The 12894-nt window shown below is 49.8% G+C and overlaps 4 protein-coding genes across 4 annotated transcripts; 1 reads left to right on the top strand and 3 right to left on the bottom strand.

The window, feature by feature from the left end:
- Nucleotides 1-483: 483 nt before the first annotated feature.
- Nucleotides 484-2021, top strand: CkaCkLH20_08577 (uncharacterized protein; the record flags this gene model as incomplete). Its single annotated transcript, XM_038891292.1, has 2 exons — nt 484-982; nt 1048-2021. 2 exons carry the CDS (start codon nt 484-486, stop codon nt 2019-2021), a joined length of 1473 nt encoding a protein of 490 aa, XP_038743304.1.
- A 1727-nt stretch (nt 2022-3748) lies between these two features.
- On the bottom strand, nt 3749-4879 carry CkaCkLH20_08576 (uncharacterized protein; the record flags this gene model as incomplete). The annotated part of the gene is made up of 3 exons (XM_038891291.1): nt 3749-3931; nt 3989-4086; nt 4144-4879. 3 exons carry the CDS (start codon nt 4877-4879, stop codon nt 3749-3751), a joined length of 1017 nt encoding a protein of 338 aa, XP_038743303.1.
- A 1524-nt stretch (nt 4880-6403) lies between these two features.
- Nucleotides 6404-7675, bottom strand: CkaCkLH20_08575 (glucose n-acetyltransferase; the record flags this gene model as incomplete). The annotated part of the gene is made up of 3 exons (XM_038891290.1): nt 6404-7147; nt 7214-7294; nt 7361-7675. 3 exons carry the CDS (start codon nt 7673-7675, stop codon nt 6404-6406), a joined length of 1140 nt encoding a protein of 379 aa, XP_038743302.1.
- A 958-nt stretch (nt 7676-8633) lies between these two features.
- Nucleotides 8634-9653, bottom strand: CkaCkLH20_08574 (uncharacterized protein; the record flags this gene model as incomplete). The annotated part of the gene is made up of 1 exon (XM_038891289.1): nt 8634-9653. The coding sequence occupies one exon, from the start codon at nt 9651-9653 to the stop codon at nt 8634-8636; it is 1020 nt and encodes a 339-aa protein (XP_038743301.1).
- Between the last annotated feature and the right edge of the window lie 3241 nt (nt 9654-12894).

Raw genomic sequence — 12894 nt, 5'->3', positions numbered from 1 at the left:
TCACCACCACTTTCGTTCCAACTCACCGGGCACAGTCGACGGTGAGGGAGGGCCGAGAATTCAATCTCCGCATCCGAGATTTCGTTTCCTGCTCTGAGGCATGGGGTATTCTACATGGCGACCTATCCCTTACGTGGTCTTCTCGGATTGTGGATTTCTCGACACGAATTCCGATGCCTTGGGTGCCTGACAGCCCCCTCTTAGCTCTGCCCGTTGGTCAAGTATTCTGCGTCAACTCACACCGAGCTGTTGGTCATTGACGAATCTCTGTACATATTCAGGAAAGTCCAAGGCGTGAAGCTTTCATGACCTCGGAATTGGTGCGCAAAGATACCCCGAGGAGTCATGGGAATAGTTAGTCTTAATAACCTGCAACGGCGTTGTTTTGTGTTGATGCCAACCCGCAAATCCACTTTGTTATTCATTCCTGATAACCACTTCTTCTCCTGCCGTGTGTATAGACCCCTCTACAAGTCAGGCAACATGGGCAAGAAAACAACCATCTTCTCGGGCGTCTTCCTGTCCGTGGGAGGCTTTCTTTTTGGCTATGATTCAGGCATCATCACCTCAACAATTTCCCTGCCAACCTTCGAGGAGTACTTCTCGCAGCCGTCAGACACGGTCGTGGGCGGTATCGTCTCGTCCTTCCAGGGCGGTGCCATCCTCGGAACCATCTTCAACATGGTCTTCGCCCACATGCTGGGGCGCCGTCTCACAATTTTCATCGGGGCCCTGGTCTCGCTATTCGGCTGCGCGCTCCAGGCCGGCGCCATCAATATGACCATGCTCATAGTAGGTCGCTTTATTGGCGGGGTGGCTGTCGGACAGCTCACCTCTACGATCCCCATGTACGCCTCGGAGCTTTCAGAGCCTCAGTACCGCGGGACCCTCGCCGGTCTACTGCAGTGGTCCTTAAGCTGGGGCTTTTTTGTGGCTCAGTGGCTCGGCTACGGATGCTCGTTTGTTGCTGGCCACTTCTCATGTATGTTGATGAACCACTGCTGTGCCTCCCTCCTTTTAGTGCTGGACTGACTTTGTTTCACACAGGGCGGTTCCCACTCGCTTTCCAGACCGTTCCCGGTCTGGTTCTTGTTGCGGGCGTCTATTTCCTCCAGGAGTCACCTCGTTGGCTCATGGAAAGGGATCGCCACGAAGAAGCGCGCAAGTCACTAATTGTGCTCCGAAACCATCTCGAAGAGGAAAGGATTGAGCTCGAATTTCGCGAAATCCGAGATGTCATTTTGGCTGACCGGGCTCTTGGCGACATCTCTTGGAAGTCGATTATCACGAAGCCCTCATGGCGTAGGCGTCTTATTCTTGGATGCGGCGTCCAGGCTTTCGGTCCTCTCAGTGGCATCAACGTTATCAACTATTACGGCCCTCGTATCTACAGCATCCTCAACATCCCCGTTCGCGAGTCTCTCCTCATCATTGGCATCAATGGCGCTCTTTCCATCGTTTGGTGCAGCATTGGTCTTTATCTTCTCGATAGGGTTGGTCGCATCAAGCCCCTTCTCGTCTCCGCCACGGGCATGGCCTCTGCGCTCCTCATCAACGCTGTCCAAGGTCAATATTTCAACACTGAGAATGCCAACCAGATGCGAAGTATGGTGGCTATGAATTTTCTGTTCAGTTTCTTCTATACGCCTCTTGGGATTATCAGCTGGGTGTACCCTGCTGAAATCTTTCCTGTTGAGGTCCGCGCCCTGGGTAATGCCATTACCACCTTCACTAATTGGACTGTCAACCTTATTTTTGCGCAATTTACGCCCTTGGCTCTCACGGCGATTGAGTTCGCCTATTTCTATGTTTTTTTCGCTCTCAATATTACCGCCTTTATATGTTACTGGTTCTTTTACCCAGAAACCAAAGGCCGCACGCTGGAACAGATGGATGAGCTCTTTGGCGACCAGATCGTTCCTCATGCTATGAAGGACTCGGCTGCTGCCCAAGCCGCCTTCGAGAAGGACGAGAGCATCGCCGCTCAACTCGAGGTGGCTGAAGCCAGACACAATGCCTAGACAGCCAAGAGAGCATTCATCAGCGCATACACGCCAAGATCAGAGGGGGACAAAGGATTGTGAAATTGGGAAGAAGGGAACGCTTGCACAATCATTAGCGCAGAAGTAGGGACTGGCAGTGGGTCTAAATCGAGTGTATGTATCGAAATGAGACAAATCATGTATGGGTGCACCCATAGGTTGGATTTAATTGAGAAATTTCTCTTGAACCAATTGTTGAATGATATGTTCACCAAGTCATTCAAAAGGTGAAGAAGAAAACCCCATTGTAGCACTTATATAATGATCATATTACGATCATGGGCATAACCAGGCTAAGAGGTACTTTGGAACCACTCGTGGGCGGTGTTTTACGCAGGAAGGTACGGAAAGCAGCTATGGTTCCAAGCAGCAGAATATGTCTTGCAAGTTGCTTCATGGCGAGGAATGGAGAAGGAATCAGTGCCTCTGAAATCGCATGCGGGGCATACAGCACTTGTCGACAACGGCGGATGAGATTCCGCTGAACTCTAGAGCTATACGCGTAAACCCATGCACGTGATTGTATACGCGTAAAGCTTTACATGAAGATTTAGTTTGGGACTCCAGTTCATGAAACTGTGGCTGGGCACGGAGACTGGACATCTCGGCCCCCGTTTGTGCACCACCAAAAGTTCCCGAAAGGGAAATCACATAGAAATCATAGATGAGACAGGCCTTCACAACAATGTGTCGTGATTGGTTAAGAAGGATTTACGTGTGGTGATCACTATGCGGTACCTCATTCGAGTGGAGGTTGGATTCTTATGTCACCCGCCACCTAGCCGCCCCCAGCGGGCCAACCCGGATCGACGTTCAACGCCAAGCTGTGATACGTTCTCTATCCCAAATCCTTGGTTCAGTAGATGTTGTGGTGTGGGAGGCTCTGGAGTCAGGAGTATCATTCTGATCCAGAGCTGTTGGTATGTAATGTAGGCTTGGCGGGAGGGTTACACCATGTCAAGAGACCGGGTTCCCCACCGAATACGACATCGATCCAAGTCGACGTCCCTGCTGACCAATGCCAAAGCTTTAACCTGCAGCCTGTATGCGATTTGGGACTGAGCTAACGGTAACGTCGCGAAGAGAAGTCTAGAAACGGACAGTGGAGTCTCTGCTGCCAAGAGAATGATCTGTCGGTAGGTACCCTGGTCAAAACAGCAGTCGTCCGGCGGGTTGTTGCTCCGCTACGACGGGTCGAATAGTAATCAAACACCATATTTGCCCGGTATGTGATAGGATGCAACTGCCTTCTGTCTGACATGAACCAGCGGGATTACCATGGATTATTTCTGCCCGAGCCCCAGTGTGGCCGCCGGGACATCTCCCAGCGAGCATCGATCACCTTACATGCAGTGAATCAGCCCTTGCATCGATGACTTTGAATCCATAATCTGGATTCGATTTCTTAGTCCTTACAGACTTTTCAGGTGAGCGGATGGCACACGGACTAGAAAAGGTACAGCCAACGCAGTGATTATGTGATAGTAAGAATTGATCGTTCAAGGTACTATCTACAAAGCAACTGTATACAAATTGAGTGGAAAGAAGCAGCACTCCTCTCCAAGAAAGTAATATCTACACGGCGTCCGCAGCTTACAGTGTAGGCTGATCTCTTAGATTTGTAACAACAATCATCGCCTAAGACGTGATGCCCATGTGTTACATGTGTTGAGTGATCATTGAACCACCCCATGCCCGTGGGGCATCTACATAGATGAGTAGGTATAGCACAGAGGTCCACCTTGGATATCCATGTAATCCTTGACAACAGGTTCGGTGTCAACGAGTTCCATCACAGGCATGGTGTCTGTGATCGAGGCCGGAATGGTCTTGTTAACGTCCCGAAAGCCAGTGTAATCCGCCAGGCGGGTCTCATTGCGGCCTTGCCACTGCAACGGAAGTAAGCGAATGAAAGCAAATGTAGGCCGAATACAATCGAAACTCACCTTGGCCCACACTCGGTCGACGTTGCCATGATGGAGAAAGAAGAGAGGCTCGTTGGGCGAGGTGGCGGGGCCCATGTCACCAAAGATGGAGCTGTGGACTGCACACACGTTAGCATTCGTCGGGAGACTAGTTAGTGAAAAAAGCATAAACATACTCTGTGCATGAGGAAGACCCTCGAGCATATTGACCATGTCAGGGAACTTGTCAAAGGCGTAAATTGCGGTCATGACCTTGGAGTCGTAAGCTGCCATCTGCATGTCGCCAACGAGGCTGTTTCCATTCTCGTCAAATTGATCGCCGCTGTTGAACTCCCGCGTGAGGCAGTGCAGGCGGTTTCCTTGCTCGGTCATGTTGGGCCATCCCATTGCCAGTGTTAGGTTCGTGTTTGCGAAAGGCCCATCCACCACGCACCGCTGGAAGCCTGGTTCCTTGCTTCCCGTGAACTGGCCGTTGCCGCCGAAGCCAGTGACCGGGTCGAACAGGGGCGACTGCGGCATGTTCTTGGCATCAGCGTCTATGGTCCAGTCCCAGTACGGGTGGACACCGGTGAAGCCGCACTCGTCACGCAGCAGGTTCTCGTGCAGTTGCACGAACCAGCGGTGCCAGGGAAGGAAGTTGGCGACAAAGTGAATTTGGGAGCTGAGGCGGAAGTGAGTGTACACCAAGTCGTCCATGCGCGTGGTGACGGCGTCGACGGCGGCGTACTTGGACTTGGGAAGCCCGCGGACACAGACTGCGGCGCGGAGGTACTCGGCCTTCTCGCCATCAGTGAGCTCACGCCACTCCTTACGGATGGCCGACTGAGTGCAGATGTTGCCGTCACGGGGCGTGACGCTCGCAGCAGTTGCGGCTGCGAGTGACCCTATAGCGAGAATTGAGCTGAGAAGCATGTTGTTGGCGAATGAAGATGAAACGAATGACAACCAGGATAATACACAATGAAGGCACGAGTGTCTGTGGAATGTTAACAGTCTTATTGCAACAAGAGGTTTCTTTCTGTATTTATCATGATAAATCGTCGTGCTCTTAGATGTTGAATCCATAAATCTCCTTCCAGTTCACCCATGAACGACCATGTCTATTTTCATCAGCATCGTTGTACTTGAAAATGAATACGATCTCTAGCTTGTCCGACCCTGCTCCCCTGTTCTCTGAAGAAATGATGTTCTCGTACTCAACTACCCAGCACCGCAAGCCAAAATCTGAAGCTAGTCTGTAGACGTTGTCCTCGCCCGCCGTGATCCGCTCTCTGAACCGAAGTAGCCTTCGTGTTGCCCTCTCATCGTATTTCTGTTCAGCATCATGTCCACTACCGGGGAAAGAACTTGATCCGCTTGATTCTCCTTAACACCGTCGGCATATGTTTCCTTTCCTTTCGGGGCATTTTTTCCATGAAAGACAAGAGAGGCCCGTATTCTCCGACCCCGCTAGGCGCAGCTGAATATGACTGGAATCACGAGGTGTCCCGTGACATGAAGAAATCAACATCTCTCGGGAGTTGCTATCTCCGGCCGCTAGCAGCTCAGTCAAATGCCAAAAAAAAAAAAGGAAAAAGTTGCCAAGTTATGAGAGTCTATTTTCGACATGCGAAAGGATCCTCTCCATTAACGCGTTATGATCCCATAGAACTACTCACGGCCAACTACTCACGGCCAGGGTTCCCAATCTAGTAATTTTCTGTCATCCAGGGAGGAGGGATTAGATGAGTGGTGAGTGGAGCCGAGTCCGTTATGGGCAAGACCTCGGTCGATCTCGGTGGATACTAGTAAACTCATGTTTAAGCTATTTCCTGGTTCGGCATAGACTAAATTCTTAATTTGGCGTACATCACAGAGAAAGTTACATGGCGTCATTCCGCACTCCGTCCCTTGACGACCGTGAAGCAGAATTTAACGTGAAAACTTTTAGTTCTGATTGGTTTGTCTCTTGGATAGGTCCGGCTACACGCAAAAATGCTGATTCCTGAACAACCTCGAATGACAGGCAACATCGATGGATGGGATAACCCAGCTTGGGAACGAAAAGGACACAGTCACACAGGTTTGTCCTTGACTTGCGTGTGAGACACTGGACGATGTGACGGTCATCTTTCCGAGGAGACGGAGACTCCGCTAGTGGGCTTCGCCTCGCTCAGCGCTACGTGCCCACTCTGCCACATCGAACACACACTCTCCTTGATTGCCAGGAAGACCAGCCGAGCGAGGACTAAGACAGTCAGTGCGGAACAGCAGCCGCCTCTTCGATGGTTCAACTTTGTCTGAACTCGCTGGAGTCGTTGCATATTCCTGCATGGATGAGAGTCGTCTACTCTGACAATAATCTGTAGTCGTTGGGTATGGAAAGATGTCGAATAGACCGAGATTCAACAGTAGCTGCATCGTACTGCGCCGCGGCGAATTGCAATTGTCTTAGGTCTACTCCGACAGGATTTTACACTGCTCTGATTTCTCCCTATCATACTCTTCGTAGAACCCAGACCATACAACCCGGTCTGCACACTTGGGCGAACCTTCCCTACCAACTTTCTTATCCAGGACGGGGCACTCTGGCAATGCAGCCTCCCACTGCTGCTTAGTGCGCGATATCCATGGTTTAGGAAGAGGCCAGTCGCTGAAGTGTACAAGGTAAGATTGTGATACCTCCTTCGTGGCATTCCACACCTCATTCTCATTAGGAGCCAGATATTTGGAGTGATTGGTAGCACGAAACTCGCCTGTCAGGAGGGCTAGTCCCCGGTGAGGCAATATCATGGCTGAGTCTCCGAATAAGTGATTGACGACTTCCATGTCAAACTCTCCCGATTGCGCTGCCTCGTCCATAATCTTGTGATAGCGTGCCTTGTTTGGCTCGATCAACATTACATGAGACCCGAGGACTTGCTTCTTATCCATATTCTTCTCGTTCAACCAGTAGGCTCGGGGTAAGGCGATCGGGGCCTTTGGGCTAAGAAAGTAGTCGTCCATATTGTTGAGGACAAGAGAGTCGGAATCGAAGGCAAGAACGCGTTTCCACCCTGTCAATGCGAAGGCGTGGAATTTTGTCAAACTGTACTGCCAGGTTTTGTCGCCTTTGCTTGTTGATATCAGATCGAATCCGCTCATCTTGAGGCCGGGACTTGAATCGCGGAGTCTAGCCAACGCAGTCGCCTCGCGAGAATTCTAGTCGGGAAATGATCAGATTCGCGTCGCCTCTCGGGCAAGGATGTGAAGCCAATGTAAACTCACCCCTTTTGACCATTCGTTTGGGTGAATGAGGACGAGGTCTTCTCGCGCGCCATATCGCCGTAGGCGAGCAAAGTTGATCACCTACATCCCGCGTTTCATCGTTAAAATGCGAAAACGTTTACATTGGGGGAAAGAAGTGATGCTCACTGCGTTACACAGGTAATCCATGTTTGTGGCATACTGTACGTAAGCAAACTTTGGCTGGACCTCCTCGGTTGTCCATGTCGGCTTCCAGGCGAATTCTTCGGGCGTAGAGATTTCTACAGAAGCAGGCCTGTTTTCGGGGGCGAGTAATATGGCCGAAGCAAAAAGCAGAATGATGAGAGCAATGCTGACGAGTAGAACAAGCCGCCGTGGGAGAGTCTGGAGTCTCCTGTGGATTTGGCGTATTGATAGTCTTTCACGCACAGGGCTTGGGTTGGGAAGGCCGTCTTCAGAGACGGCGTCCAAAGTCCAGGGCATGATCTGTTGAAGGTTGCAGTCACCAAAGAATTGACGAGTATAGCGAAGGAACTTTTGTCGTCTTTTTACGCAACGGGGCAGAGATAAAGGTGATAGGATATGATTATGAATAATCTCTTCATGTCTCCTCATAGACAAGCCTGGCTTGAGAATGACGGACGTACTGTGCCCCACTGCCTACAGACAATCTAGCCTACCCAAAAGATTGAGGAGCATAGCCGTCTCCAGAAGTGAGATAGATCACTAGACGGGCCACTTTCTTGGAACTGGAGCCTTAGCCCTTGACGAACCACAAGTCCAACGCCGTGACAGTTGGCAGCATGTATATCACATCTCATTTCCGTCCACTCTGGAGCTTGCCGAAGCCGCATCCCGCAGTGTCCGCTCCCAGGCGTTTTCAAGTCGTAATATCACCTCAAAATGCTTGGTAGGTCACAGGGACTCGGGGTCTGTTTCTTTCGATTCTTAATACGCCGAAGAGCCGAAGACACCACCCCAATCAGCACGTACCAATTTCCCACCCAAACCCCATTCGCTTGAAAACTTTTACATTTCTGAATACGAACCACATCAGACTAGCCGAGATCAATACCTCGGTCGATTTGCATGATTATGTCTCATCTCTTAGCCCCTTTGACGCTATGGTCTATTGGATTCGCCTGGAATCAGGAGACATCTGACTTGGAGCTGCCGGCAACGTTACCAAACCACTGTGTTCCTGTAGCCGGGGTTTCAGCCGCGCCTTTTTCAATCAAGCCAAATGTGGTCAGGAGATAAGCCGTACGGCTCGCAGCTTTCAGATAGGTTATGACTGTTGGATTGAGAGTTTCGTGTCTGATTACAGCGTTGGAAGTCGTGTAGGCTTTACCGGCTAAGCAGCCCCTCTAGTAGCTACAGAAACCTTGACCGGCTTTGGCGGAAGCATGAAACTATCTCTACGTAAGACAAGGCGACAGCTTCACTCCTCCACCAAGCCAACCATTTCACAGGAGATTGCCCACAACTTGGCTGCAGCACTCTCATCATAAGCCCATTGCGCGTGGCCTTCATCAGTGGACATGGAACCCGACGTCTCCGCCGCCGGCCCCTGTTCGATGCAGTTGCTGAGATAGCGTCCGCCCCGGCCTTCCCACTCCTTGCTGACAGCGGCGTAGACAGATGTGGCCGCGCCTTGGGCGACGCTCTTCATCTGTTTCTGCAGCTCCGGATTCGCGCCCAACGCGGCGATGGTGTCCTGATCCAGGTGCTGGGAGAGGTTGGTCTGGATGCCGCCGGGGTGCAGGGAAAGGGCATGCAAGCCCTTGCCCCCGTAACGCTTCTCAATTTCATTCGCCATGTAAATGTTGGCCGTCTTTGACTGTCCGTAGGCGACCCATGGGTGATACGAGCCTTTCTCTTCGAAATTGATGTCGTGGAAACGGATTCCACCCGCACGGTGTGCCATGGATGAAACGCAGATGACCCGTGAGTGGAAGGTAGGGGTCACAGCTGCAAGGAGCAAAGGATCCAGGAGTCGGAACAGCAGAAAGTGGCTGAGGTGGTTGATGCCGAACTGTGTTTCAAAGCCATCAACGGTCCTGCCTTCGGGTGTAGCCATAACACCAGCGTTGAGGATCAAGATGTTGAGTTTGTCGGTTTGGCTTTGAAGAGTGTTTGCAGCATCTCGGACTGACTGCAATGAGTCGAGTGAAATTTTGATCAGGTGTAAGGGGGCACCTGTCGAGGTCTCTGAGGCCAAAATATCGTTGATCGCCTCTTGACCTTTGGCCAAATCTCTGACTCCCAGGTAAACAGTTGCTCCTGTTGCGTGCAAGGCCCGGGCCGTTTCCAGCCCAATACCCTGGTTGGCTCCAGTAATGAAGACCGACTTTCCCTGGAGCTTGAGACGCAAGTCCTCATCCTCGATGATTTGGATCGCTCTGGGCCGAGAGTCTCCGGGGCCCTCCGGGCTTTGGTGAGCGGTGATGTAGCGGGACATGGTAGAAAGAGGGTGTGACCGACGATTGAATCTACTGACGGAATGATACAGACAAGTTCAAGACCACTGAGCAAGTCTATGTACCAGATGTCTTTTAATATTCCATTGAAGATCAAAGTAAATGGACATAAGAGACTCATCTTTCCGATATGTCCGGTTCCAATCTAGAGCCCCCGCGTGAGTGAGGTGTCCAACGAAGAGTAAACACGAACTCAGACGCCAAGCTCCTCCGAAGTGATGAATGCTTAGAAATCGTGGTCGTCAAAGTCCGCGCCATCCGCTATTCATGACTCGTACGAACGAAATGCTTAGATTGGTTCTATTTGAAGATGATCTTAGTTCATGCTCTGCTTTGGTGATGCATTTGACCTCCAGATTTCGACCGCCGTCAACAGCCAACAATGCCCATCAATCATATCACTCTAGCCGTGAGGCCTCAACTCATCCAGAAAGTTTGCGCTTTCTATGTCCAGACTTTAAACCCTCTTGGTTGTACGCTGTCTTATCAAGATGGAAAAAGCTTTGGGTTTTCTTCGAGCGATGGGATCTCCGACTTTGGCCTCCACGTCGCGGCTGACGGCAATGATTCCCTGACAGAGTCCACACAGCCTCTTAGTTGTGGCACGCACGTTGCGTTCAATGCCTTCAGTCCCGAAGTGGTGGATAAATGGTATGAAGCGGCAATGTGAGCTTTTGAGATATTCCTTGAATCGGGACCCCTCACTGACCATCTGATTGAAGTAAGGCTGGAGGGAAGTCTAACGGTGGACCAGGAGAGCGGCCAGCATACGGCAAAGGTTATTATGCTGCTTTCATTATTGATCCGTTGGGAAACAACATCGAAGCCATGTGTTTGGAGAGGGAGGGCTAGGGTAAGGGGTGTTGGAAGCTCGTATTCAAAGCTTGACGGTATTCTGAAATCGAAGTTATTGGTTTGACAGACGGCCATTCATTACTGCTTTTGTATGCTTGTGTATTCAGTCTCTTTATGATCTAAAACAAATACAGTTACAAGTGTGTCACGCTTGGCAATGCAGCATGGCATCAAGAATTATCGTGCACTCAAGGAAGCGGGTCGAAAAGACTTCAGTGGTTTTACGAGCTCAGAGGCAGTATTATTTCATCACGGACGAGACAGATATCCGAGCCCATTCGGACCCAGCCCGTCAATAATAATTTAACATCTATAACTTCTTAAAAAGTGTCAAAAAGACGAAGGGATCGCGACTTAACTTCTCTTGACGACAGAAGTAAATACCCCGTGATTAAACAAGAATCCGGATGACTGGGTATGTGATTAAATGCGGATGACAAACCATGAGAAACCTGCCGGGCGACGGAAAGCTACAGGGCTGTCTAAACCCAGTTATAACCAAGGTGGTTTGACTTGCGTGGATGTAAAGTGAGGTTTAGTTAATACGTTTAGGTTCCTTGAAACAGGCCAAAATTCTGCGATGTTCATGACCGCAGTAGAAAAGGTTTTCCTCAATTGGTTTCTTATGATGTTAACTCGACCGATTGTTGAACAAAAGCTCTTCAACAATATCAACTACTAACAGAAAGTTTCATTTTATCAAGTCAAGTGTGGTGTCTTATGTTTAATGATACATGCGGCGTCACTCACGAACTTGCCTTGACAGCCAATTTAGACCCAACGTATTGATTTGATGCCGCCACAAGGACCCCTTGATACTATTCATCATCATCATCCGGTCCACCCCACTCTGTGGGTTCTTCTTCTTCGTCATGATTAAGAGAAGTAGCCGTTTTCGGATTTAAAATGGAAGAGTAAATCAATGCTTCTGATATACCATGCCCAGCCAGGGCCAAAGCTGGCAGCGCCAAATGGAATGTTTCGTCCGTGAGGTCTCGTAATCTTTTTGATGACGTGTAAGGAACGGTGATAAGAATCTTCAACCGTGGCTTCAGGCCGTCGTGTTGAATTATACGCTGTAGGCCGAGTAGCACTGCCCGTAGCTCCAGAAAGCCATTGTTGAAGTCGGTCTCGTATCGAGACATGTTATCGATGATGAAGTAAATCGTCGTCTCTGGGTCAAAATGCTGTAAGAACTCAAGGAGCAGGTTGCACAGTGAGTTTAACTCATGATTCTTGAGTCTTTGAACGTAGCTTTTGCTGTTGAGAAACTCCAGGTTGAGTGATTTTCTCTCTGTCAAAACCAAGAACAGATGGGTTGAGAGATATCGAAGCATGCCTTCTGGTCCGTGCCAAGGATCTTGCTTTGGATCAGATGCAGCATGAAGTCCACAATAATATTGCGTTATTATGCTGTGAGGCTCCAGATTTGCCATCGTTAGGCCAAGATTGGCACAGAAGAGTGACATCGTCGACACGTTCTTCAAACCATCTTCCTTGATGTTGCAGTCCACAATGAGCATATCTGCATTGTCCCTGTGCATCCAACGAAAGAAGCGGTGTTGTTTGAGAATATAATGCGCTTGGTGGAGGCTTGAAGGGCTGATACAGATTGTCGTTCTCTGCACAATGTTCAAATTCTGTAATGTTAAGGCTTTGAAGTCGAAGTATGTCTTTTCGCGCCCTTCTGACGATTTAGTTCCATTCCCATTGGTAGTGAGGAGATCGAATAGTTGGCCAGGTGAAATCACGGCTTTGGAAATCGTCAGTCTGGCCGGTTTGATACGATCGTCTTGCAGGCTTCGAAGCACAGCGAGAGCCTGCCGAGTAGAAGTTTCAATCTCTAAGAATATGTCAGAACCCACGTCTTATTCATTGTAGACAGTATCTTACCTGTCTGGCGCTGGAAAAAGCCGTCAAAACGTGATAATCCCTCTTCAATTCTGTCGTTCATTGACTCCAAGATGAATTGTTGCTTCTGCTGTTTTGCGTCGAATCTCATCATGATAGTCTTAATCTCAACACAATTCCATCGAACCCATCCCACACTATCTGATATTTTGCGAATCTGTTCTTCCGTACGTACGATGGTGGCGTCTCGGCATGCGTCGACGGCCTGGCGAAGCTGGTTTGCCTTGAAAGTAAGCTTGCTCAGAATCGCATGCGTATCTTTCGAGCTTTCTTTGCTTTTGTGTCCCAGGACTTGACAATAGAATGAGTGAGTTCAGGTCCTTAAGAAATACATACATTCTTCAACTTACAATTGAAGTTTCCCTGTGATGTTCCAAGTTTCCTCTGCATCAGCAATGTCAGTTCAGGAATGGCATCCATAATGGCTCCTCTCAAACTGCTTGCGTGAGCGCCAAC

This window comes from Colletotrichum karsti (assembly GCF_011947395.1).
Source record: "Colletotrichum karsti strain CkLH20 chromosome Unknown Scaffold29, whole genome shotgun sequence".
NCBI classification, from domain to species: Eukaryota; Fungi; Ascomycota; class Sordariomycetes; order Glomerellales; family Glomerellaceae; genus Colletotrichum; species Colletotrichum karsti.
The sequence above is the reverse complement of the archived record's forward strand: the minus strand, read 5'-3'. Positions and strand labels throughout refer to the sequence as shown.